Below are 25962 nucleotides of genomic sequence, written 5' to 3'. Positions count from 1 at the left end.
GATGGCATCTGTCAACATGTGGGTTGTGATACTGTACTATAGTTGTGCCAGATGTTACCTTTGGGGGAAAATGGGACCTCTCTGCAGTATTCCTTACAACTTCATGTGAATCTACAATTATCTCAATAAAAACAATTATTTACTTTTTTAAAAAGAATAAATTTTATAAAAGGGGAGCTCTGGTTTCCTCACACTTGCTAAGGGGCAAGACAGGAGGCTGGGAGAGATGAGGCTCCTCTTCTACATGTCTGTCCATCCTCCCTTGCAGGGGGACCTCTTCCAGAGGAGGATTCTGGGAGAATCCGGCCTCCGTTCTGGTCCACATAACCCACCCCACCTTGAGTCTTTGGCCCCTCTTTCTTAGGACATAGACTGTTAGTAGCTCAGAAAGTTCTGTGTCCAGAGCTCCAGCTAGGCACCAAAAACAAATCCTGATAAAGGAGCGGGACAGGCTGGTGAGTAGAAGTTGGTGAAACTTACGCCACGTGCTTTACATGTGACAGACTTCCTAGAGGAGGTTCAGCTCACAGGCCTCCCTCCACACACACTTATTTCTGGCGTTCCCGTTGTACCGCAGTGTTGGGAGCGGTACCAGCTGCTACAGGGTCAAACGATGGAATTGGGAATTCTATGATTATTTAAGTACCAGTGGCCTAACCCATCATGATCAAAAGCTTGTACCAAGTGCCCCTAATCCATGGAGAACTGGGGAAGTCTGGTAGAGTGGAAAAAGCTTTGGAGTCAGAGAGAACTGAGTTGAAATCCCAGCTTGGCCCCTGACCTCTGGGAATTTCAGCCTCTATAAGATTTATCTTATAGCGTACTGTGCTGTGAGGGGATGTGACACTGCTTCTCTTCTTTCGTGATTCTCGGAGGCAGCAGACTGGAGGGAATCCAGGAAGAGGGAAACATAATCTGCCCTGACACCTGCCAAGGCTACAGGTTTCAAAAATGGCAGTGTGCACTGGGAAACTGGATGCTTCACAGGGCCGAGGGAATCTCAGGAGATGTCAGGGGCCTGGATGCGAATAAGCAAAGGCCCGGATGGGAAAACTGCACCATCTCAGCAGATGCCTGGAGCCGCCCCTCCTCACTGCTGCTGCAGTGCCCTTTACACCTGGCCCTCAGACACAAACACGGGGAACCAAGAGGGGGACGAGTGTTCAATCTAAATTGAATCTGAAATGCCCGAGTTCCCCTGTAAGTGACTAGATTAAGAGTGGAGGGTTGAGACAGAAATTGCTTTTAGTTGTGGGAAAATACTTAGTTGCATTTTTGCACCCCTGAGTCTGTGGTCTATAAAAAAATTGGACCCATTACACAAGACACGCTTTCGTATACGTACTTCTGCACTGATATACACAGACCACCGACATTCTCACACATGACAAACATCTATCCAGTGTGTGCTGGTAAATGTTTAACAGCCAGCTTTCTGGGAAGCAAAAATAACAACAATGTGATTGGTACCAGTTGCTGATTTCTGTGGTATAAATACTCACACCGTGGTAATTTAGAGCTACGAATACCATACCACTGAACAGAAGTTAGAAAGATGTGCACAATTAGCTCTCTGTGAGCTAGTGCAGGCCAGCTCCAGCACAACCAGCAAAGTTACGCTTGTACATCTGTGCATCTGCTCAAAGGTGCCTAGATATGCAGGTTGCTTAGGTTCCTCTAAGAATTGAAATGCTGGTACTTCCCTGGTGGCTCAGTGGTTGGGAATCCGCCTCCCAATGCAGGGGACACGGGTTTGAGCCCCAGTCCGGGAGGATCCCACCTGCCACAGAGCAACTAAGCCCGTGCGCCACAACTACTGAGCCCGCGTGCCACAACTACTGAAGCCAGCGCGCCTAGAGCCTGTGCTCTGCTACAAGAGAAACCACAGCAGTGAGAAGTCGGAGCACCACAACGAAGAGTAGTCAAGTGGCCCCCGCTCGCCGCAACTAGAGAGAACCCGCGTACAGCAACGAAGACCCAATGCAGCCAAAAATAAATAAATAAATAAATTTATAAAAAAAAGAATTGAAATGCTAATTCTAATTCTGTACATACACTAGTACAAAAGTGCATAAAGATATTATCTCAGGGTCCTCCCTGGCGAGCCAGTTGTTAAGACTCCACGCTTCCACTGCAGGGGCACAGGTTCCATCCCTGATTGGGGAACTAAGATCACACATGCCTCTAGGGGTGGCCCAAAAAAAAAAAAAAGATATCATCTCAAATCATGCACTTGTAGACACATTTAGTCACTTAGAAACATACACAAAGACAAGTTCAAATATATAAATAAATGTATACACATCTACATATAGATGACACAAGCCAAAACATGCATATAAACACATACATAAACACCCACATGCCCAGTAAGAGTGAGAAAACCAACATGATTTTCTGGGGTAGCTGCCTTGGCCCAAAGCCCCCCTTTCAGAACCACTTCAGATCAAGGCAGAGGAGACTTGAAGGGCAGACTGTGTATAGCCAGTCATCCACACCTGCTTCTGTGTACACCCTGCCCCTTCTGGATTGTTCCTGGGCGACCTGCAGGTCTGGAAGAGCTCTTGCCTTACATCAACCAGCCTCAGAGTCCCACCTCCACCCTTAGCAAGGCAGCCCCTCACCCCTCTCTCTTTCACTGTAAGAAAGCCAACTCCAGCCTCTGTCCCTGCCCTCATCCTAGATCAACAGAGGACGAGGTCCGTATGATCCACACCCCAATTTCAATCCCTTCCCATGACCTCTGCCCTGTCCCTTATCACTTCCTTGTTCATCTCTTGCCTGGGCCATTGCCCCAGCCTTCTAAATGTCTCCCTGCTCCAGGCTCTTCCCTCCCATTTGTCCTGCTACAAGGAACCTGTCAGATTAATTATCCTAAAGTACAGTGCTGAGGTCACACATGTACTGGCAATCTCCCAATGCAGGACAGATGAGGGCTAGATCCCTTTGAGGCCCCCTGACCACTTGTCCAGCTCCCATTTCCCCAATTCACAGTTTCATTTCTATTTTCTCCAGACGTCTTTCTCTTGCCTAGTCTGTTCTGCAAATTGTCTCTGCCGTAGAATCTGCTTGCTTCCTTCTTTAGTTCACAGTAGCATTTACTAGCTCTCATGTTTGTGGTACAGTGCTTTATAGTTTATAAGTACTCTCAAAACCATTCATGGACCTCCTATCTTGTGCCCGATAGTGAGGTTAGCCCTGGAAATACAGTGCTGAGTAAAAACAGATGTGGTTGTGCTTTCATGAACCAAGTCAACACAACCTGTTGAGGATCTTGGGTCACCAAATCCTCTGTCCCAAAATCGTTAACTGGATTTGGGAGGGGAGATATTTTTCCCTCCTGTCCCTCTTACCTGACCTCTCCACCCCCCAGGAAATAGGGCCTCTCTGGAGTCATGGGGACAAACTAGAGAAGACAGAAAATGAAACTGTGGCTTGCAGATACTTAGAGGACTTTACCAACCTCGTGAGCTTCACAGGAGCAGCCGTCAGGATGCTGCAAGTCCAGTACAAAGGGGCATTAAACTTTTACAAGCTATACAGTGGTTAACACTTGTCTGCCTTGCAACATCTTTATTTCCTTCCCATTACGGGAACTACCCACACCCATTTTAAGCAACGTCTCTTATTTGTGTGAACCTAGGCTAATAACTTTGATTTCAGAGTTTCCTCACTTGTAATATGTGGTTAGAAATCTGATATTTTCATGGGGTTGTTATAATGATCAAATGAGATAAATGTACCTAAAAGAACTTTATATAGAACTTTAATGTACAACACAAATGTACAGTCATTTATTCAATGCAGTTTTCTTCTTTAAATCAATCATAGTTCATAAACAGGCACTTAATGACTGAAATATTCTGGCCCAGATGTCTAGGAGACAGGATATAAAATAGCACTGTGCAATAGAAATGTGTGAGCCACATGTATAATTTTAAAATTTCTAGTAACTATATTAAAAAAGATAAAACAGACTGGCAAAATTGATTTTAATAATATATAATTTTAACCCACTATCTCCAAAATAATATCATTTCAACATGTAACTTGTATAAAAGTTATTGGAGATATTTTACATTCTGTCTTGGTACGAAATCTTTGCCATCCTGTATTTTACACTCAGTGCATCTCATTTTGGACCAGCCACATTTCAAGTGCTTGATAGTCACATGTGGCTACTGTGTTGGACAGCAGACACTGATTAGTAATGCCAATAAAAATTAGTTAAGATCTATGTAGTACTTTACGGTTTTCAAAACTCTTGATAGTTAAATCCTGCGTTAGCCTGAGCAGGTGGCTGTTTATCATCTCCATTTTGTAGAGGAGAAGCAGCAGCAATTATGTGTAATTCACCCAAGGTCATCCACTAGTAAACGGTGAAAATTCTTATCTTCACACCTTTCTCTTTTGCTTCCTTTTCTAACAAGAGATACAAAGGGAAACTTTAATATTATCATACACATAGATCCCAAGACTCATTGCACTAGTGCATGGAAAGGTACAGTCTTTTCAAAATCCACCTACGTCTCCTTTCCTTCAAAAATCCTGCCAGTTTTGGGACTTCCCTGGTGGCGCAGTGGATGGGACTCTGCGCTCCCAGTGCAGGGGGCCCAGGTTCGATCCCTGGTCAGGGAACTAGATCCCACATGCTGCAGCGGCTGAGAGTTCACATGACACAACTAAGGAGCCTGCGAGCCACAGCTAGGGAGCCCACGTGCCTCAACTAACAAGCCGGCGAGCTGCAACTAAGGAGCCCACCTGCCGCAACTAAGACCCGGTGCAACCAAATAAATAAATAAAAATAAATAAATAAATAAATATTTTAAAAAAAATCCTGCCAGTTTAATTTCACCAGAATCTATTACTTCCATTATTCTAAAAATATGTGTTTGTTGGATTAAGCACCTTCCAGGTCTGATGTGCTATGGATGTAAATGATATACATGGGCATTAAAAAAAAAAATCCTACTCCTCTCTCCAATATTCCCTATGATGCAGTGCTTTACTTTTTAATTATTCTTGGGGGTTAAACTGAAGTGTTTCAGTGTCCCAAATATGTAAGAAATGAAAAGACTCCTCTCTTCTAGTTTAAAAAGTACATATACACCAAACGTTCACACCAAAGCATAACCAGGCCCAGTTGGCTATCAGGGAAAGAGGCTCCTAGTGCAGGGTTTCTCTTTAAGGAGATGGGAGTCCCATCCACTGCGCCACCAGGGAAGTCCCAAAACTGGCAGGATTTTTGAAGGAAAGGAGATATAGGTGGATTTTGAAAAGACTGTACCTTTCCATGCACTAGTGCAATGAGCCTTGGGATATATGTGTATGATAATATTAAAGCTTCCCTTTGTATTTCTTGTTAGAAAAGGAGGCAAAAGAGAAAGGTGTGAAGATAAGAATTTTCACCGTTTACTAGTGGATGACCTTGGGTGAATTACACATAATTGCTGCTGCTTCTCCTCTACAAAATGGAGATGATAAACAGCCACCTACTCAGGCTAACACAGGATTTAACTATCAAAAGAGGTTTTTTAAAAAAATTAATTAATTAATTAATTAATTTTGGCTGTGTTGGGGCTTCGTTTCTGTGCGAGGGCTTTCTCTAGTTGCGGCAAGCGGGGGCCACTCTTCATCGCGGTGCGCGGGCCTCTCACTATCGCGGCCTTTCTTGTTGCGGAGCACAGGCTCCAGACGCGCAGGCTCAGTAGTTGTGGCTCACGGGCCCAGTTGCTCCGCGGCATGTGGGATCTTCCCAGACCAGGGCTCGAACCCGTGTCCCCTGCATTGGCAGGTGGATTCTCAACCACTGCACCACCAGGGAAGCCCTCAAAAGAGTTTTGAAAACTATAAAGTACTACATAGATCTTAACTAATTTTTATTGGGCAGGTAGATGGGGGTGGGGAGTGGGGACAAGCCAGCTTGAGAATGGCCCTGCGAAGGACCCCTCCCTAGACTGATGTTCCCAAAGAGACACCAAGGGCAGCTGACTGTCCTTCTAGCACGAGTTGCTGCCCTTTACGGGCCCAGAACCGCCTAGAGGAGCCCGCAGAGGCACGCAGGAGCCCCAGCTTGACTCCCAGACCTGGCATCTTCCCCCTTCGTCCTCCCTTTCCCTGTCACGACCCCGTGTAAGGAAGGAGAGTGCAGTGGTGGCTGGAGGGCAACAAAAGGCTTGTAAAACCTGTCAACAAAAAAGTAAAAGTTGATCTAAGAAAGAAATGGAAAGTTTTATTCCAGTCAAATTTGAGGATTATAACCCAAGTAGAGCATCTCAGAAAGCTCTCAGCACTGTTCCACCTGTTAGAAGTCAAAGCACAGTAATACAAGTTTTTTGAGAAAGATGGCTGTACATTAAATGATGTATTATTGACAGTTTACATAATCCAGATCTAAGTGCCATGTGACCCCTTATCAAGAAGGAATGTTATCTTTAAGGAGTTGTCTTACCGATGTTAGGAGAACATTGCTCTTTATGATTAAGCAGGTAATTCTGCCGATGGAGGTTTTGTTAGGGGAACCACTGACCGAAACCACCCACCCTGGCCAGGCTCCACAGTAACCATTTGCACAAGTAGTTTTATGGCAGGAGGTCCTGGTAAGGAACATGGAACTAACAAGCCACCACCAAACCAAAGAATTTGGTAAAGGTCAAAAAGAGACTCCAGTCCATATGTCCTACCAACCTCCCAGAATCCTCCTCACTGGAATCCATCTCGGAGGAGCGACGCGTCCACCACCACGAAGGACCCTGAGTCAGAATGATGGGCCAGAGAAAACCTGGAAGCCAATCCCATAACCATAAAACCCGAGACCACAAGCCACGTGGCAGAGCAGCCCTCCTGGTTTCCCTTACCCTCCTGCTCTCCACCTGGGTGCCCCTTCCCAATAAAGTCTCTTGCTTTGTCAGCACGTGTGTCTCCTCGAACAATTCATTTCTGAGCATTAGACAAGAGCCCACTCTCGGGCCCCGGAAGGGGTCCCCCTTCCTGCAATAGTTTGGGGAGGCTTGGTCGATCCATAATGCAGATACACAATGCACAATAGGGGGGAGAGAGGAGGCCAAAGGGCAGATAAAACTTTTTATGTTTAAATTTTTGTCTTGCCATAAAATATGAATTTTATTTCACAAACTGTATCTGCTAGTTTGCCTGGCAGTCTACAGCCCCCAAATACCCTCCGCAAAGAACCCACCTTTCTTTGGAAAGTAGTGAAATCTGAACTCTTTCATCTCTAGGCTTACAAGGACAGCCTGGGGAGCTTTCTCCTTTCCCAGCCTGCTTCTGGTTACTCCTGCTTTCACATATTCACACAAGTCCAGTGTAAAGTCTGCGTGGGTGCTCGTGTGCCCACGGTGTGACTCTGCCATTGCCAGGCAGGTGTTGGGTTGAACAATGCAATTTTTTAAGACTCCCAGTGGTCCCCTGGCTTCGTGCAGCTCCCTGATCCCACACCCCAGTGGGGGTCTGGCCAGGTGTACCTCACTGTCCTATTTCACCCCCAGTCTACGTGGCTCACACGCACTGCGCACGCGCGAGGCGTAGCTGCCAGCAACTTCCGGCCACTGAGGGGAGAGCAGGGCAACGGGTCTAGGGGGTCCGGCCCAAACACCCCTTCCTGGCTCCTCCGCTTGGGATCCCGTATCCATCTCCAGAAGCAGGGCTCAGGAGGCGGGGAGGCGATCTGGAGGAGCCGCTGAGGACCGCACTCACCAAGCCCGGTGCCATAGCCAGACCAGCAGCCCTGAGGCTGGGGGCGGGCCACGGTGCCACGCCCCGCGCACGCGCACTGGGAGTCGGCTGGCCCGCACGGACGTTCACGTGACGCGGGGCGGTGCCCAGCGGGCTGGAGGGCAGGGATCGCCGACAGGAGGGAGGCAAACGGCGGGATCCGCGGTGGCGGTAGCAGCAGCATGGCCGCGCTCTATGGGGGTGTAGAGGGGTGAGTGCGGTCCGGAGGAGGGAGTCCGGAAGGGGCGGCCTGGGCCACTCTCTGGCCCGGGGGCGGAAGGAAGGCCGTGGCCAGGTCGGCAGGCTGGTGACCTCCCACCTCAGTCAGGGTCCGGCCACTTTTTGGGGCTGTGGGGTCTTGTGGAGGAGTGTGTGCCCGCGCGACGGTGCCCTTGCGCGCGCGGTCGTGTGCTTTGTAGGCACTGTGTGCCACGGCCACACCCCGGGGGGGGGTCCTTTGTGTTTAGCGGCGGAACCACAGCCCTTTCTCCCACGAAAGACCCACTCCGCAGTGCTCCGCTGGAGAAGCTTCTTTTTTGCATTCCCACTCCGGAGAGAGTTTTGCAGAACAGGTGTCAGGTGTGAAGTTGCTGGACTGGGGGTGGGGAGCGGGAGTGTGGTGGAATCCGGGACAGTGATCTTTGCCGGAAGGTATCTGGGACCTAAAGCTGGGGGAGGTTGAAACCCCTCCATTCTTGTCGGCACTCCAGGCTACTCACTCTAGAGCCAACCCTCTGTTATTCTTGCTTATTTCCTGTTCGGAAGCTTGTCTGCAGGTGTTTTTGTAATAGCTCTTCCCCTCGGTGTGACTATGGGCAAGAGTTTTGCCCTGTCTGGGCTTCAGTTACAACGTGTGTGAAGTGATAAGAGGGATGAACTGAATGATCGCCAAGTCCCCTGCCAGTCAACATTCTGTGAATCTGGATGTGTCAAATCAGGGCACAAAAGAGGGTGTGGGCTAGGGCACTTACTTTTGAATCTGAGATTGCATTACTTCAATGGCAGTCACATTTCACTGCTGACTAATGGACCCCAAAGTCTTTTTTTTCACATGCATTGTTATGATTGGTCTCCCCTGCCCTGTACTTATTGCACTGTTTTTTAAAAAAAACTACAGAAATTTGCGTTCATCCCTGTTATATTCACGTGTAACATATGACCCATTTTTCCGGTTTGTCAAGAGGTTCTTTGGGACGATAATCTGCCACCTCATGCATTAACTACCCCTTGAAACTTTTTGTCATCTTTGAGTTTGATCAGCAGGTCTTCACTGTCCTTTTCTGATATTCCTAAAAGTACTGATCAATAAAGAAACGTACATCGCACCACCACCGACCTCCCTCCAAACTACCATTTCTCCCAGTAATAAGCATTTGACCATTTAGTTGCTTAAGCAGGTATTAACTCTTACTGTCATCTGGCCAGCATTTCTCACAAGGGTGTCTTGAAAATCTTGGCAGCTGGAGCTGCTAAAGGCAGCCTTTAGCTATTGTGAGAGAAGCAGAGAGACGTGCCATTGTTTTTAGTCACGTTTACTGAGTGTTACCTGTGCCAGGCATGAGAGTAAATAAATGATCCAGAGCTTGACCCAGTGGAACTTGTAGTCTAGTGAGAGGCAGACAGGAAAACAGCTTAATGCACGTCTAATACAGAGGAGTCCATGGGGGCACTGACATGACTGAACTAATGGAGCTATAGTGGTGGGCCACACATCGGAGGTTTCAAGGACGAGGTGAAATATGAGTAGGGTCTTGCAGGATCAGTAGGATACCCCCAAGGGAAGCTGAGCAGGAACTATGTTTTGGAAGTCCAAGAGCCCAGCAAACACCCAGCCACAGAGGAGGGTTTGGGAATGGTGATTGGGCTTGCTGAAGCTGTCCCCCTCACTCTGGGCTCTGCCTATGACAAGGACTGCACAAGTTTAGCTGTATCTGCAGGTGTTTTCTGAGCAAGACTGAGTGCCCCCTTGTGTTCTGTAGGGGAGGCACACGATCCAAGGTCCTTTTACTCTCAGAGGATGGGCAGATCCTGGCAGAAGCGGATGGACTCAGCACAAACCACTGGGTAAAGGCCACACTGAGGGGACCAGTGGGCTTGACTGTGGTTTTATTCTGTGTAACTCCTGTTAAGGTGGGGGCTGGGGGCTCACTTGGCAGCCTGTAGGGGCGACAGAGGTCAGGCAGGCCTTTGTAACTCCTCCTTCCCTTGACTGGGGCCAGCTGATCGGGACAGACAAGTGTGTGGAGAGGATCAACGAGATGGTGAACAGGGCCAAACGGAAAGCAGGGGTGGATCCTCTTGTTCCTCTACGAAGCCTGGTGAGTCTGGGTAGAGTTTGGGAATTAGGTCACAGCAACACTGAGACAGCGAGTTTGAACTAGATGAGTCCGATGACTGCAAAGGGAAAGGCCTTGAGGGCTTAGTCTCTGGTCTAGAAACTCACCTGATCACATCCAGTCTTGTGGCTGCACTGTCACCTACAAGCCACAAGGATTGGAAGAGCACAGGGCTTTGGAGAGCCATGGGACCTCGGTTTGAATCCCAGCTTTGTCACTCAGCATCTGTGCTGTGTGACCCTAAGCAGGTTACTTATCTGCTCAAAGCCTCAGTTTCCTCGTTTGGAAAATGCGAATAACAGTAGCTACCTCAGAGTTGCTGGGATGGTAAAATGGCATGATACATCCCAAAGTGGTTTGCACAGAGCCTGACCCGTAAGGGCTGATTAAATGTTACCTGTTATTCCTGGCTCAGAGCTTTCTCCCAAGTTGCCGTAGCTCCGGCTACTTCCTGGACGTATCCTCAGTGAGATGTCCTGCAGACACAGCCAAACCCCATGCATTCCGAACCAAGCTTATCTCTCCTCGACTTGCTCCTCTGCCTGATTTTTCTGTTAAGGGCACTGTTGTCCTCCCCAGCTCCTGACCTGGCATTGTTGAATCCCTCGTCTTGTCAGGGCTCAGTCCAGGTTCTTCTTGCAGCCGCAGCCTTCGATGAGGCACTGTGTGTGGCGGAAGGTGGACTGGGGCTGCATGAGCAGGGTATGCCCAGCGGTAGAAAGCAGGGAGCAGATATTAGGAGGGGAGGGGGTTGAGAAAGGAGCTGGGTCTGGGGCCCTGCTTGCTCGTTCACCTCCCGCGTGGCCTAGGGCCTATCCCTGAGCGGTGGGGATCAGGAGGACGCGGTGAGGATCCTGATGGAGGAGCTGAGGGACCGATTTCCCTACCTGAGTGAAAGCTACTTAATCACCACTGACGCCGCCGGCTCCATCGCCACAGCTACGCCGGATGGTGAGGAGGTGGAGGGAGGGGTGAGGTTGAGAACCGGTTTTCTTGGGGAAGCCCCTTAGATTTAGCTGGCAGAACTTGACTAGTAAATACCTGGGAGGCAGCCTTCAGCACGGCCCCTACTCCCTTCATTAGCTGAAGTTTGCCAGGGCAGGGACTGGACAGAAGGAGGGAGGGCAGGAAGGGTGTCTTGATGGGAAGCAAGAAAGGAGTCAAACGTAAGGCTCCGTTGCAGAGGAGGGAGCCCCTGGGCGGTGCAGTGATGAAGCTGGCTGGAGAAAGCAGCAAGTGCTGAAAAGACAATGGGAGGAACTCTGTGACGGGAGTACAAAAAGTGATGGTATCGTGAGATTGGCATTTGAATCTCAGCTCCTGTTTTGCCAGCTATACCATCTTGGAGAAGTTATGGAACGCTCTGAGTTTCAATTTCCTTATCTATACAATGGGGGTAATTGTATTCATAAGGTGGTTTAGGGTGCTGAATGAGGATCACTGTGTGAATAGGGTCTGACACAATCCCTGGCACATGGTAGGGACTCAGTAAAGCAGGTAGTCACTTGAAGGCTGGCTGGGCAAGGAGACACAGACTCGTGTGCCTCTCTGTTCCCTAGAGAAGGGCACTATGTGATTGGAGTTTCTCTGAGACCCAGGCCCTCCACCTTCAGGCAGGAAACTAGCTGGGCTCGGTTTTCTCTACAAAACTGGGTGGTGATCCCTTTGCTTGGGGCTGGTTTCTGTCCTTTCTTTCCTCAGTCAGAAGCTGTGTGCTCTGTGCAGGGCCTCGGCCGCACTGAGCCTCCTGTGCCCTTTCCCCAGGTGGGATCGTGCTCATCTCTGGGACAGGTTCCAACTGCAGGCTTATCAACCCCGATGGCTCTGAGAGCGGCTGCGGTGGCTGGGGCCACATGATGGGAGACGAGGGCTCAGGTGAGCTCACGCTGACTGGGCCTGGCTCAGGGTCCTGGACCGTTCACTTCCTGCAGCTCTCCACCTTCCTCTCCCCTCCCCTCTGCCTGCTGACCCCCTGGGGCTCTCTGGGGAGAGCGCCTGAATCTGAGTCCAAGATAATGACTAAGAGATCTAGAGATGCAAATGCTGGACTAGTGGCTGGCCGTGCTCTTCAGCAATGATTTGCACCCGGGACTCATATTCATGCCTCAGCATAATAGCTGTTGCCTACTGGTGTTGACTTTTGGAGTCCTTAGGAGAGAATTGACACTGTGAAGGTTAAGGCCATAGATGTCGGGAAATGCTGTACCAGTCTGCTAGTGGGAAGGGGGTATAGAAGCTCCTCCCACCATCACCTCTTTATAGGTAGCAGGTGGACATTTTCATAAGGGCCCTTAGGGTCCAGCTCCTGGCAGTGACTCTGGTGGTTGGGGTGGCAGCTGACTGACCTGGTCTTCATGTGGGGATGGGAGCTGATGTGACACAGCTTCACCTGTTCAGTCTTTCCCCCCTCCAGCTTGCCCTTACGTGGATCAGTCAGATATGGTTTAATTAGAGGACCCCAGGCTGGGAATTGGGGCACCTAATTCTCTGTAATACTCAACCCTGTCTAGGTCTGAGTTTCCTTCCCTGTGAACTCGGGGAGATTGCCCCATCTTCTTAGCCCTTTCTGCTCTCTGCAGCCTACTGGATTGCACACCAAGCAGTGAAAATAGTGTTTGACTCCATCGACAACCTAGAGGCGGCTCCTCATGACATTGGCTATGTCAAACAGGCCATGTTCAACTATTTCCAGGTACTTCCCCTGCCCCTGGTACACATGCACATCTGGGATAGGGCAGTGGGAGACCGAGCAGGAGTGAATTCAGGAGAGGGACTGGGTGGGCCCGGGGATGTCGGGGTGAATTGTTTGTCAGAGCTGGAGGATGGAGAAGTTGTCTGTGAGGACCAGATTCAGAATGAGGTGGGCATGCATTCCCCGCATGAGGAGAGGGTAGGTTGGGGACAGGCTAGACTTCATCCTTGGGCAGCTAGACTCTGCAGCGAGGTGAAGGCAGATGCCATTTAGGCTGAAGTGAGAGGTGCAGGGTGAGATCAGGAGACAGTGCACACGGACACAGGGACAGCAGGTGAAGTCTGAACAGGTATGTTGGACAGTGCGCTGCCTCTGGCTGTATGGGTCAGGGAGGAGAGCCTGTTAAAGAGGGGCGGGGAGAGTTCTCGGGAGGGTACAGCTTCCCACCCAGGGCATCAGGGATTGACTGCCCTCCTTGTCTGGGGCTGTGCTCATTTGACGTGGGTTAGGAAACAGCTGCCTTTAGCTGCACCAGAGGTGGAGGCTGAGAGAGGAGAAGGCAAGTAAGTTTCTTTGAGAGACATCTCTCTGGCTGAGGGCCACTTGGGCGAGCTGACTCAGCAGATTGGTTCTGAACACCACTAATATGTCTACTGCTCCCTCTCATTGTTTAGTCATTATTATTAAGACATTAGAAAGATTAAATGACATGCTTTAAAGATTAAAAGTATGTATGACATGCTTAATACGTTGCCACAGATGCTCAGATTTTAGCCCCCCACCCCCTCTTCCATTTTAGTAACGTTATTCTAGGGAATCTCTGGTTCCTCGGGACCTTCAAAGGCGTTACAGGTGTGTAAGGTAGTTGAGGTAGAAGATGCACTTTATGTGGTGAAATAAGTGTGGGAGAAACAAATCAATTTTGACTTCTCAGAGCCTGTGGTCTGCATTGTGACTCTTAGGGGAGAGGGGCAATGAGCAGTAGTGGTTAGATTCCTTCGACCAAAGAAATCTTTTCAAGAGCACCTCCAGGAACTGCAGAGGACTCTTTGGTGAGCGCAGATCTGTGCTCTGTGCTGCGTCCAGGCTGACCTCTAAAGAGCAGTAGAGGCCATGCTGGCGAAAACAGATAACTTTTCTCAAATGAGAAGTCTCAAATCCTTGCAGTCTAGAGCTTAAACAAATATTACTCCAGCTTTTCAAACAGTAGAGACATCAGGAAGGCCGACTGGGTGGGCAGACTGGGAATTTTCCTTTGCTTCTGATGACTATCTTGTGCCCTTTCTCTGTCTCTCAGGTGCCAGATCGGCTAGGAATCCTCACCCACCTGTATAGGGACTTTGATAAATGCAGGTTTGCTGGGTTTTGCCGGAAAGTTGCAGAAGGTACTGGAGGTGGGGTAGGGTTTTATCTGACTTTGTTCTGCAAAGACCTCCCTAATTGGAGGGTGGAGTAGGGTTCAGATGAGGATTAGAAGCCAATTTCCCTTTGACCAAGTGCCGTCAGTTTTCTGCCACTGTGGGCCTTGGTCCTGGTGGGCCTTGAGGTGGAGATAGAAGGACCCGCGGGTTGTACTGACAGTCGTTTTATATTACCTGTTTCTCCTCTTGACAGCTGTCACGGTTTGTGCAGGCTGTATGTCTGTTTCTGAGAAATTTATGAAGCAGTTATCCTTTGGGCAGATCTATAACTTTCTTTTTTAACGAGTGATACCCAGAGGACTAGGGAATCACGGAGAGGTTAGGCATATTTGGTTGGGTATCAGGAGAAGCTGAACCATAGGGCTTGTTTGTCTGCACGTTGCTCTTGCCCCAGTGTACGGTCCATGCTCCCTTAATTTGGATTCCTGAAGCCTCAGGGCATTGTAGGGCCCTCTTAGATCCTGCTGGTCTGAGGCCCTTTCAGAGCAGAGCTAGGAAGGGGCTGGGCTGACTAACAGCAGGCTGTTGGAGGGGGGTGGGCGGCCCCGAGAGGAGTACCAGCCAGCTGTTCAAGTAGGGTCCTGGGTCCCCGGAGCAGAGAGACCTTCGGGGACAGACTGAATAACTCAGTGTAAGTTGGAGTACAGACCAGGTGCCAGTGTTTTCCCCAGCGGGGCTGCCCTTCCTGAGTGCCTGGAGTGAGCCACCTCAGTCCAGGACACCCTTCCTAGGGTGGAAGTAGCTGGTGGGGGCCGGTGGGTAAGGACGAGAGGCAGCTCTGGAGGCTGGCTTGCCCCCACGCCGTGAGGTGAGCGTCTGTTCCTGATTGAGACCTCTGCTAGCCATCGTACTCGCACTGTTGCTGCCCCGCGACAGAGAGAGAAGGAGAGTAACTGAGGACCAGAGCCTCCCTGGGTGTTCACCCGCTCCATTCCTTCCTCCCTACCGCAGGTGCTCAGCAGGGAGATCCCCTTTCCCGCTACATCTTCAGGAAGGCTGGGGAGATGCTGGGCAGACACATTGTAGCAGTGTTGCCTGAGATTGACCCGGTGAGTTGAAGGGGGGAAATGGAGGCTGGGGATCTGCTGGGCCAGACTCGGCCCTTCCCCATTGGAATGAGACTGTCCCACCAAACTGTGTAAACTGGATACGATTTTAAAGGAACTTAGGGTATGAGAAAAACTCTGCAGGAAGTCTATAACACAAAAAAGTTCTTTGGGTCGGTGCCTTCCCTCATCTGTGTTTATATATAGCAAATTGGTTTACTGTGGTGTATGTGCTGTCCCCTTTCTTTCAGTCCTGCTTCTGTCCATTTCCCTCCCTTCTCTTTTCTTCCTCTGTGTTGCTGCTTAACTCTTTTTTCCTTTCTGTTCTCTACCTTGCCTTTATGAATCTCTTTTTCTCCCTTTTTTCCCTTTTGAGTCCACCTTCTGGTTCTCAGCTAGAGGGAGAGTGACTGGGATAGGTCGGGCTAGTCTTAAGGAACTGCCCCTCTGGCACTGGAGAGGCTTGCTTGCCCCCAATATCCGCTTCTGCTCTCCTCCAGGTCTTGTTCCAGGGGGAGATTGGCCTCCCCATCCTGTGTGTGGGCTCTGTGTGGAAGAGCTGGGAGCTGCTGAAGGAAGGTGAGTATAGGGTGGGGGACAGGTTGAGACAGGCAAGGGCAAGAGATGGGGCTGGAAAGGGGGTGGCCTGGGAAAACAGCCTGCCCTGGGGAGGACTTGGGACCTGGGCCCTGAGGCCTGGACAGGCCACTGATGTCTCAGACCAAGACCCTCAACCTTCACTCTTCCAGGGAGCCCTTTTACAGTGTCCCATCCAGCTTCCTTGAACTCTTAGAAAGACATTCTCTTCCAAAGGATTTATTATTTATTATTAAATAGGCACCACCTTTTAAAAATTAAAGACAAATCTAACTTGAAGTTGGAGCTTCTGACCAGCATGTGGTGACATCCCAGTCACCATAATCCTAGCTAGAAGGAAAGAAATGTGCCTTCTGCAACCTTGCAGCTTGTTTCAGGTGGCGGTGTGGTTTCCATGAGATACTCTGAAGTAGCTCCAGGATCCCTGATGCTACCTAGGAACCCCCGGGAGGCATCGGGGGCTGGGGGCCTCGGGCTCCAGCGCCCCACAGCCGTTACTGGACTCACGCATCCTGGTGCAACCATCTGTTAGGGATTTGGCATGTGGGACCTCCACAGGATGCCTCAGGGCCTGGGCCTCTTCTTTCCCTCCCTCTGTCCCCACCTTCTCCCTGGTCTCTCACCTCCATCCTCTACGTTCTTTCCTCCAGGTTTCCTTTTGGCGCTGACCCAGGGCAGAGAGATCCAGGCTCAGAACTCCTTCTCCAGCTTCACCCTGTTGAAGCTACGGCACTCCTCTGCCCTGGGCGGGGCCAGCCTAGGGGCCAGGCACATCGGGCACCTCCTCCCCATGGACTACAGCGTCAATGCCATTGCCTTCTACTCCTACACCTTCTCCTAGGGGGCTGGCCCTGGCTCCACCCCCTCCAAGCCCAGTGGACATTGGGTGCTGGAAGGCAGGAGGCTTTTCCTTTTCTTTTTTTTAAAAAAAGAAACATATAGAAGAAAATAAACGCACTTTACCCACTCCCCAGTTGGACTGTGTTATCAAGCACGTTTGCTGTGTACATCGTCAGCTCACCTGCCAGCAGGTATCCCAGAGGGCTCAGAGATGGTCTTAGCCCAGGGTTTAAAGCCCCACCCCCAGATGCTTGGCCTGTGGTCTGCAATCTGCTCGCCACACGGTTAGGCAGATAACCTGTGTGCTGCCCCTGCCCACCACGTTAGATACTTACGCCATGTGGCTGCCAGTTAACCTGTGATCTCAGTTTTCTCCAGTCAAAGGTAGGGGTCAAGATCGCTGCCTGACCATTTTTAGTGGAACTAAGTGTTGTCCATGGAAAACATCACCAGCAATAACCTTAGATATATCACACCCTCTCTTGATAGTCCCAGTAGGATTTAGGGGACAGGGGACAATTCTAATCTGGGAGAATTTTTACCTCACTGGATTTGGTACTTACAGGTAAACAGCACATTCTGCAGTTGTTCTGCATGAATGAGTTCTTAAGAAGTTGTGAGGATGGCTGAGATCCAAGAAGGCCAGCTAGACACAACTAGGTGGCCTGCCTGTTCCTGGTGACTGCTGGCCTGGCTCTGGTTACAGGATGACACTTTGTTGTGTGGCAGCGGGAATGATGAACATCAGTGAGGGGCAGACATGATTTCCTGTCCTCTGGATACTGCAGTTTGATTGGTCAAGACAAGCCCAGAGCTTCCTGTTCTGCCCGTGCTGCTTGGCGAAGACTGAAGCCAGAGTCTTGATCCACAGTGGCTGCCTCTCCAGGTGTCTGGAGTGTAAGCTGTTAGAGGCACGGATCATGTCCTAAGCGGCAGTTCTCAAACTGCTGTGCATCAGTTATTCACGAGCTTGTTTTAAACTCAGGTTTCTATTTTTTCCCCCTTCCATAAGGTGTCTGATTCAGTAGGTCAAGGATGAGATGAGATGGGGAATTTTCATTTCTACCAAATACCCTGGGTAATTTCTGGTGCAGAGGTCCAGGATCTGCACTTGAGGGAGCTCTACCCAATAATTTTGGAGCTCTGATTAGGCTCTCAACGGGGTCTTGAATACTTGTTTCCCAAGTCGGATGACACTTATTTCACTGTCTAGAACACAACGGTAGCGGCTCTTGTCCCATCAACTCTAGCTCAACACAACAATAAGAACTCAAGACAAGTCCCTTCTGAAGGGACAGCCAGCCCTCTTCACATCTAGGTATGGTCCAGACCACTGGGGTCAGCTCTCAGCAAGTCACCAGTACATCATCAGCTAAAAAGCTTGCAAGGAGTCAGGGCCACAGCAGAGTGCCTTTGCTCCATCTCAGTCCTAATAACACTTCCTGATGAGTGGTGAACTTTGGAGAAGTCTTTTCACATGATCTCAGGACCAGGATCAAGCAGTATTTCGGATTTATAATCTAAAACTATTGGTGAAGAGTTTAAAAAGAGACATATTTGGGCTTCCCTGGTGGCGCAGTGGTTGAGAATCTGCCTGCCAATGCAGGGGACACGGGTTCAAGCCCTGGTCTGGGAAGATCCCACATGCCGCGGAGCAACTAGGCCCGTGAGCCACAGTTACTGAGCCTGCACGTCTGGAGCCTGTGCTCCGCAACAAGAGAGGCCGCGATGGCGAGAGGCCCGCGCACCGCGATGAAGAGTGGCCCTCACTTGCCGCAACTAGAGAAAGCCCTCGCACAGAAATGAAGACCCAACACAGCTGTAAATAAACAAATTAATTAATTAATTTTAAAAAAAGTTAAAAGCAACATTAAATGGCAACTTTAAAAAAAAAAAAATGACATATTTATGTTCTTCAGGGTACAGCCATCACTTCCTTAACATTGCCCAGGCTCTGCTATTCCAGATGGACAGTGGAGGGCTTAGAGCACAGCAAGGAGCACAGCTTGATGGACTTCCTAGTGCCAGCTCATAAGTATTCACTAAATATTAGTTGAAAAAATGAAGGCAATGTTAAACTGCACAAGGTCACTTTGTGTTCCTTTTTCCTTTGGCCAAAGGAGATGTGATGGGGTAGCTTATTCTCCAGTTAGTTAGGCTCTGTTACACAGAGGTTGCAGTGCAGAAGGTCATAAGTGATTTTTGATGAGATTCTCCCCCTTTAATTTTAAACTTATAATCTCCTTCACTAATTAAGATATCAGGAGCAATTAATGGGATTCCGCACTGCCAAGGCATTGAATATGTATGTATTCATCGCATCTGAGCTTATAACAGCCAAACGAGAGCTGGGAACAAGAACTGGACTTGAAGAGGCCCGCACTGCCTTAATCTACCTGTGTGATCTCGTGAACAGCACAGCCTCACCTGCGCCATCCACCCAGCAAATGTTCACTGAATGTCTTCTACCTGCGATGAGTGCTCTAAGGATTTTCAATATAAGGATTAAAAATGAGTACACCGTTACACCTTATACCAACAGAAAGTTGGTAAAAATTTATGGACTGTACTGTTTACAATATCTGCACTTCTCTTTAATGTACTTAGTTTAATGAAAATTTTAAATGAATGAATACACCGTTCACATCTTTAAGGCTGTGAATAGTTCAGGCCCTGTATAGACATAACTATCTCAAAAAGCTGTAAATAGGCAAGTCAGCTCAGATTGTTTTAAACCTGATTGTAGGAAGGAGGCAAAGAAAAGACAGCACTCAAAACAAAACCCATTGGCTATGGTCTGGTCCCGTGATCTTTTTACCATAAAATAAAGCCCCTCAGAGAATCATTGGGAGATTCAAGCTAGGTGTAAACCGAGTAAGCGTTACCAAACTAACCTCCACAAGAGCAAGGATGTCTGCTTGTTAACTCCAGCAGCCCTGGTACCTAGGACAATGCTTGGTACCTAGCAGGTTCTCAGACTTGTTCGGTAGTTGAAAGGCAGATGCAGAAGCCCTTTACTTGTTTTCTAGATGGGTCAGTTTTGCCTAGGAACAGGAAGATATCAGCTATCCAATTGCCCTTCAAACCCAAGGATTTCCTGTTACCGCCTCTGGGCAAAGCCACACACATTATTGGCACTGTCACTACCATGTATTAAGTGCCTATCATATGCCAGGCAGTATTTTGAAATTAAATTATTTGGTCTAATTTTCACAATAGCCCCAGGAGGAAGGTGTCACACCTTTACGAATAAACAGGTTCAGGCCAAAGGTACAAAGTGGTGGAGGTGGGATTCACTCAGGTCTGTGACTTCCAAGACAATGCTTGTACTACTTTGTAACACCGTTTAGAATGGAAAATCACGCAACTAAAACTGTGATCCATGTTGAGAGAAAATCAAACAAACACACCCCACACATACACCCCCTTGTAATATGATATAATGACCCAACTGTAGGAAAAAGGATACCACTGCCAGCAAATGCATTTTATTCTCATTTTAATAAGATTTTCAACAGCTGCCATTTGGTTTGTATAGCAAATTTTTTAAAAAGTAACTTTTTTTCCATTTTTGATATTTTTATGAAAAGTATTTTCTTCAATTTAAAAGCCCTGCCCCTCCCCCAAAGTATTAACTACCATGTGATGTGTATTTAGGGGAAAAAAAAGGAATAAAAACAGCTTTTAAAACACTTGAGAAATAGGGATAAAGGTCCAAAGTCCAGGCCTGGGCCTGCTGGAGGTGCTAAGCTGCCCTGGCACGCTCGGCGCTTCACCGTCCACAACAGCAGATGCGTGGGCCGTGCACAGACCCGCTGGGATGTACCGCAAAGGCCACTCCCTTTCTCCTCCTGACCGCCTCTGCTGGCTGTCCTCTTTCCTTCCAAATCGGTCTAACAAAGGCAGCACGATCTTTAACACAAGTTCAGCTTTGTAATGGAGACGACGCTATTGAGCAAGTTCAGAGATTCCTCCATTTTGTCGGGGAGGAAAAAACATTCAACACAGTATTGATGGTTTCACTTTCTTGTCCACGCAAACACATTCTCATTAACTTATTAAGCTAATCATCAGATGCTTCAGAAGCCCGATGTGTAGACAGCACGGAAGTTTCATGTAAAAAGGAAGTTGCAAAATTATAAAAAGTTTCTGCAGCAGTTCAGGCTCCTTGCAGAGCTTCTGATGACGAAGCTGGTTCTGATAGGCAGTCCCTTTGACATGCGCAGCAGCCCCGCCAGGAGCCCTATGGTCTCAGGGGTCCATTGAGACCACAGGAGGTTGAAATCCAAGTTTAAAAGACCCCCTGCTGACAAAATATATAATCCATCGATGGAATATTATTTAGCAATAAAAAAGGAACAAACTACTAACACAAGTTATGCCATGGATGGACCTCGAAAGTATATGCAAATGAAAAAGCCAGATACAAGAGACCACATTTTGTGTGATTTCATTGAGATGATGTCCAGAAAAGGCAAATTTATAGCGACAGAAAGATTAGTGATTCCCTAGAGCTAGGAACAGGTATTATCATGTAAATAGGCATGAAGGATCTTATTGAGGGGGATGAAAATGTTCTAAAACTGAGAACTGTATGGCTGTGCCACTCAGGAAAGTTATTAGAATCACTGAATTGTACACTTGAAATGGGTGAATTTTATGTTATGTAAAATATGCCTCAATAAAGTTATTTTAAAAAAAAAGTCCCTGTCTCGCAAACCACCCGTCAAGCATTAAACATTTCTGAAGGCTCACAATCAACAGGACAGGATTATCAATTAGTGTTGAGTTACAGCGTGAAAACATTGTACTCTTATAGTACATAGCCTAGAATGTTTCTTTACTATTTATAATATTAAAAGGTAGCCAGTAAGAAGGGAGGATTGGGGAAGAAAACTCAGCAGACCTCACAAATGGGACTCCTAGTAACAAAATCTAAAGGGGCTTTTTCTTTTAAAATAAAGATGGTGCATCTGTCCCTTTGTAGATTTCTCTTCTGTCCCCTGGGGGTAGGGTGGTGAATCACTTGGCTAACGCCCCATAGAGATCAGTGTACTCAGCTGTCCTATTTGTATGACCCACCCCCTAAAATCTCGACTGGGGACAGCAGTAGGGGGCTGGGCAGTGAGGGCAGAGGCCAAGTAACAAGCAGGAAACTTGAGTGTCTCCTTGGGTCAGCCTCCTATTCCCCTGTCCTTTGTCACTAATTGCAGATTCAAGATGGGAGAAATAAAGACAGAAGATTAAAAACAAAGGGGGGAAAAAAAAAAACACCTTACAAAATTGTGATGAAATTCACAAGGCAGCAGAGCACCGGCTGCAGAAAAGTACTCTGCGTACTACACAGGGACCAGGAGAACTAATGATCTCTGTGAGGGGAAACGATTCCCATGGGTAACCGTGGGCAGAGCTAGGAGGAGACCAAGGTTCCCGATGCTCACCAGATCCCAGTCAATCCTCCTGTTCTCTCCATCAACTTCCCAAACTAATGAGGTCCACATTTATCCCGGAGGAGAGTGGCTAGGAATACACAGTCTTTCCCAAAAGGTGCACGTCTCCAAATCTTGGTCAAATTTGTCAGGTCTCTGCCTGAACCCATACATCAACATAACCTAACCAAGCAACATTCTTAACCCGTGATGCCAGGACCCTTACTGAAGAACGCTTGCCCCCTCCCATCTCAGGAGCGTAGATTCCTGGGCTCCTGATGTTTATACATGGGCTTTGCAGCAGCACCAATGCAACGAGATCCAGTCAAGCTGTTTCCTCTGGCTACTTCTTCACACAACTTTCCCGACATATATTAATTTCTACTCTGAAGTCAGAGTGTTTGACTCACCTCCTTACTTCCCAGCATCTTCAAAGTTCTGTCTTTGACATTATAGCAATACACAATTTGAAAAATGCTGATTACCTCTAAAAACATTTTAAAGTTATAATTAGCATTGTAACCTTAATTAAAGAGACCCCAGCTGTTATGACTTTGGAAACTAAAGGTGCTGCCAAGGTCCACCCTTTTCCTTGCAATCTTTTTGGGTCTGACCTTATGTGATCCCCAAAAGTCAACTGCTGCAGTCAGAAACTGCTCCAAAGACCCAAAGGTGCAGGTGTTCAGGCCTAGGCTGTATCTATCAAGTTTCCTGCTGCAGTTCAAAGGGCAGGAGAAAATAAAAGGCATTTCTTTTGTTTTTTACCCCTTGAAGAGCAAGAGATAAAATCATTTTCATTTTGGAGTTTTAGAGTCCAATAATCACAAAATCAGTCACTAATAAACTAACAAACACTGGGACCAGCCAGAATTGGCAACTGTTGAAAATACATATTCTGTATCTATACTTAATCTTCCAGTTGCCAATTTAAAAAACTTAGAGTAGTGGCTTAAATTCAGTATCAAAATCATCACTTATAATACCAGCCTCGTCCTTAAAAGGTAAAGGTGTCTAGTTTGGCTTGCACCCAGAACCTCTCCTATGAGGAAAAGTCTGAGATAGAGGTTCCCAGCCTTTCCCCAGTGAAGATCCAATAAGACCCACATGCATTTCCTGTTAAGGACTTGGCAAACTCTGACTATAGCTGGGCCTGTGATCTGGGTGACAATTGTGCTCCCACCTCACAACATAGAATAGATGGAGAAAAAGGTCATGCTGCAAGAGGAACCGCTGGAAGCACAAACCTACACATTTGTGTAGGGGGTCACACTGCTAGCTGCTTCCTGATCCTGAGTCAGCGCACTGTGTCTGAGTGGGACTGGAATGGCCAGCCCTCAGGTTCCACTGCTTGGCTGGAAGGAAGCTTTCTTAGTCCTGACCAAATATGCCTTGTGGAACCATGCTGACATCCTAGATGAAACCCCACAGCAGATGGGAAAACAAGCCCTTTGAACTACACCAAATACCTTAGCCTATCCTGGTGTCAGAAGGGCAAGCCTGCTTCAGGATGAAGAAACGGCTCGATCTGGATCCCTGTAGGACTTCCCAGACCAGGAGCCACACACGAATCCATGGTGCTCTTTGTGATGGAGACACCACGGTCGAGACAATGGCTCTTTCTGCAATCCCAACACATTTCCAGCAGCCTTCAGAATTCTGAGCTTGGACAAGTTAATGCAGATTGAAGGAGGAAAAGCAGCCCTGGAAGAAAGAGACCTCTATTTCTGCACTTCCAAGGTCCTCTCCTTATTAGAGGCAACAATTCCAGCTGAAAGCTGAAGCTGGAATTGAGACATTTCTTTATTCGTAGCCCTCCCTGAAAACGAGTTAAGAGTTCCATTCTCTCGAGGTAGAGACTTTGGGAATTCATGAGCACATCTGACAATACGAGCTCCCTAAACCACTCTCCCATGACATGTGACCTAACAAGGAAGGGCATTTTTCAAATGATGCCATTCTAAAGACTCAAACAAGGAAAAGACGTGGGTTCATATTTTCAATCTGACATTAACCTGTGGCTGTTCAAAAAGTCAACAAGGGACCTCATAAGAAAGAGGAGAAATTCTTAAATTTTCCAAACCCTAGTCCTTTCCTTCCAACCTCTGTCCCACATCCACGTACTGAATTTACACAGACTTGATTTCAAGCTACATGATCTTTTCCTGATAGGCCTATCACACAAGACAGTGGCAGTCATACAGAAGCCACTGTCCTCCTCAGGCCCCTGCAAGACCTTGCCCGTCCTGGGAGAACGGCCAGGACTGGACATGCTCTCTTTTAGACCTGACTCTCCCACCGACTTCTCTAGCACACAAAGGCAGCTCCTGGGCCAAGTTTAGTTCCTTATGAGTATCAACAATGACAAGAAAAACCCCTGTGACTTGTGGGCAGGAAAGGAACATACCCAGGAAGTCCAACCTAGAAAACTCAAAAACCTGGGTATGTGGGAACAGCAAAATTTTACAACTGCCGAAACTGTCCTGGTGGGTCACACAGTCGCAGGGTCAAACGGGAGTCACTCTCCTAGGCTTTTTTGGAGTTCTTCTGCATACTTCTGTAAGGTGGGAAGAAGCATCCAAATTGTGAACTGAGCTTCTTGCTAGTGTCCTGAAAAATACATTGACTTGTGAAAGTGCATAAACCTTTCTAAGGAAAGTAAGGTACCAGGTGGACCAAGTCCTCATGGGGCTGGAAAAAAATTGTCGAAATAAATTTAAGACATAACTAACAGGATTCAAGGATGACTTCTCCAGGCTGACGCTGATGGCCAGCACCGCATGCCTCTCATACACCTTTGGTAACAATATCTTTTCTTAAAAACAGAGTGGGGTTGGGGTGGAGAGGAGACAGGGGACTAGACACCATGAGACGAAATGGCAAATCCACTCTAGTGCTCTTTTTTACCTTGTAAATTTTGAGTCTGATGGTAGCTGTAAACAGAGGCTTAAGAGTAGGCCAACAGTAACTGAGAGACTCAGGTGACAATCACCAGCCCAGTCCTCTCCTTCTGCTTCACAACTTTCATCAACCAGATGGTTGATGAAAGTTGCTTCTATTGGTTTCCAGTACTTTAAGCCTGTGTTTTCTTGAATGGGGTTCAGGCAGGGAGACATGGGCTCAGCAGGCCACTGGTAATCCCAGCTCATCACAGGAAACTCCCAGGGATCAGGGAGCTGTGCATTCTGGTTTACAACACCTGCTTCTTCCTCTCGCCCCTCTTCCCATCCAGCTTAATAGACTGAGTAAGTAGTGCTCTAGGTGTTCATTGCCCTTGGTAAGTATACAGCAGAGCGGGAAGGGCATTCTTAAACACCCAGATTTTCTTGGTCAGCTTATTTTGTTTAAACACATACAGCAGAACATTCCTGATGAAGGACGGGGTTGGGGGGGGGGGCGGGAATTGCAATTTCCCTAAATCAAAAAGCTAATAATAATAGGAAATTGCTCCAAATGAAAGTCAGTAGAACAAAAGAGAAATACTCAGAGGCTTGTAGAGAAAGACTGAGCACATTAGTTACTCCAATCACAGTGTCGAGTTAAACCACTGTCCCCTTTCCCCGCTGTGCACCCCTTGCCCGCCCCGCCCCCCTCTTCAGCTCCGCCTTTTTTGTGCAGCGCTGTCCCCAAATGTGGGGACGTACAAGTTCTCCTCAAAGCTTTCTGTCAGCTCAGTACTTCACTCCTGGAATAAATTCCTTGGCATCCGGGTTCAGGTTACTTTTGCTCTGAAATAAGAACCAAGAGATAATAAATCCCAAGGCAAGCTGCACTTTAAAACGTATTTTCTCCTTGCTTCCGTTATTACCAGTACCTTCCTCTCAGCCTCAAGGAGAGAAAAAATAGAATTCCTTGCAACTCAAGCTGTTGTTG

At 48.0% G+C, this 25962-nt stretch overlaps 2 protein-coding genes across 3 annotated transcripts in view; one reads left to right on the top strand and one right to left on the bottom strand.

Annotated features, from left to right (window-relative positions):
- Positions 1-7819: 7819 nt before the first annotated feature.
- Positions 7820-16796, top strand: NAGK (N-acetylglucosamine kinase). The gene is made up of 10 exons (XM_036873690.1): positions 7820-7942; positions 9711-9795; positions 9951-10049; positions 10877-11018; positions 11832-11942; positions 12647-12759; positions 14057-14144; positions 15132-15229; positions 15727-15805; positions 16474-16796. The coding sequence occupies exons 1-10, from the start codon at positions 7914-7916 to the stop codon at positions 16662-16664; spliced, it is 1035 nt and encodes a 344-aa protein (XP_036729585.1). The 5' UTR covers positions 7820-7913; the 3' UTR covers positions 16665-16796.
- A 4301-nt stretch (positions 16797-21097) lies between these two features.
- Positions 21098-25962, bottom strand: part of PAIP2B (poly(A) binding protein interacting protein 2B) — a 47240-nt gene continuing 42375 nt past the window's right edge. For both annotated transcript variants that reach the window (XM_036873231.1, XM_036873232.1), the window contains exon 4: positions 21098-25817. In XM_036873231.1, the coding sequence (XP_036729126.1) occupies positions 25761-25817 (57 nt within the window). In that variant the 3' untranslated portion in view covers positions 21098-25760. The remainder of the gene's footprint in view (positions 25818-25962) is intronic.

The sequence above is a fragment of the Balaenoptera musculus genome, chromosome 13 (genome assembly GCF_009873245.2).
Source record: "Balaenoptera musculus isolate JJ_BM4_2016_0621 chromosome 13, mBalMus1.pri.v3, whole genome shotgun sequence".
In the NCBI taxonomy this organism is placed as follows: domain Eukaryota; kingdom Metazoa; phylum Chordata; class Mammalia; order Artiodactyla; family Balaenopteridae; genus Balaenoptera; species Balaenoptera musculus.
Note: the sequence above shows the minus strand (reverse complement) of the source record. Positions and strands in the feature narration are given on the sequence as shown.

Bases quoted from the DNA above. Each gene is read 5' to 3' on its own strand.
- NAGK (XM_036873690.1), top strand. From the start codon at position 7,914: ATGGCCGCGCTCTATGGGGGTGTAGAGGG. The intron at 7,943-9,710 runs GTGAGTGCGGTC...TGTGTTCTGTAG, and splicing joins CTCTATGGGGGTGTAGAGGG to GGGAGGCACACGATCCAAGG. The intron at 12,760-14,056 runs GTACTTCCCCTG...TCTGTCTCTCAG, and splicing joins CCATGTTCAACTATTTCCAG to GTGCCAGATCGGCTAGGAAT.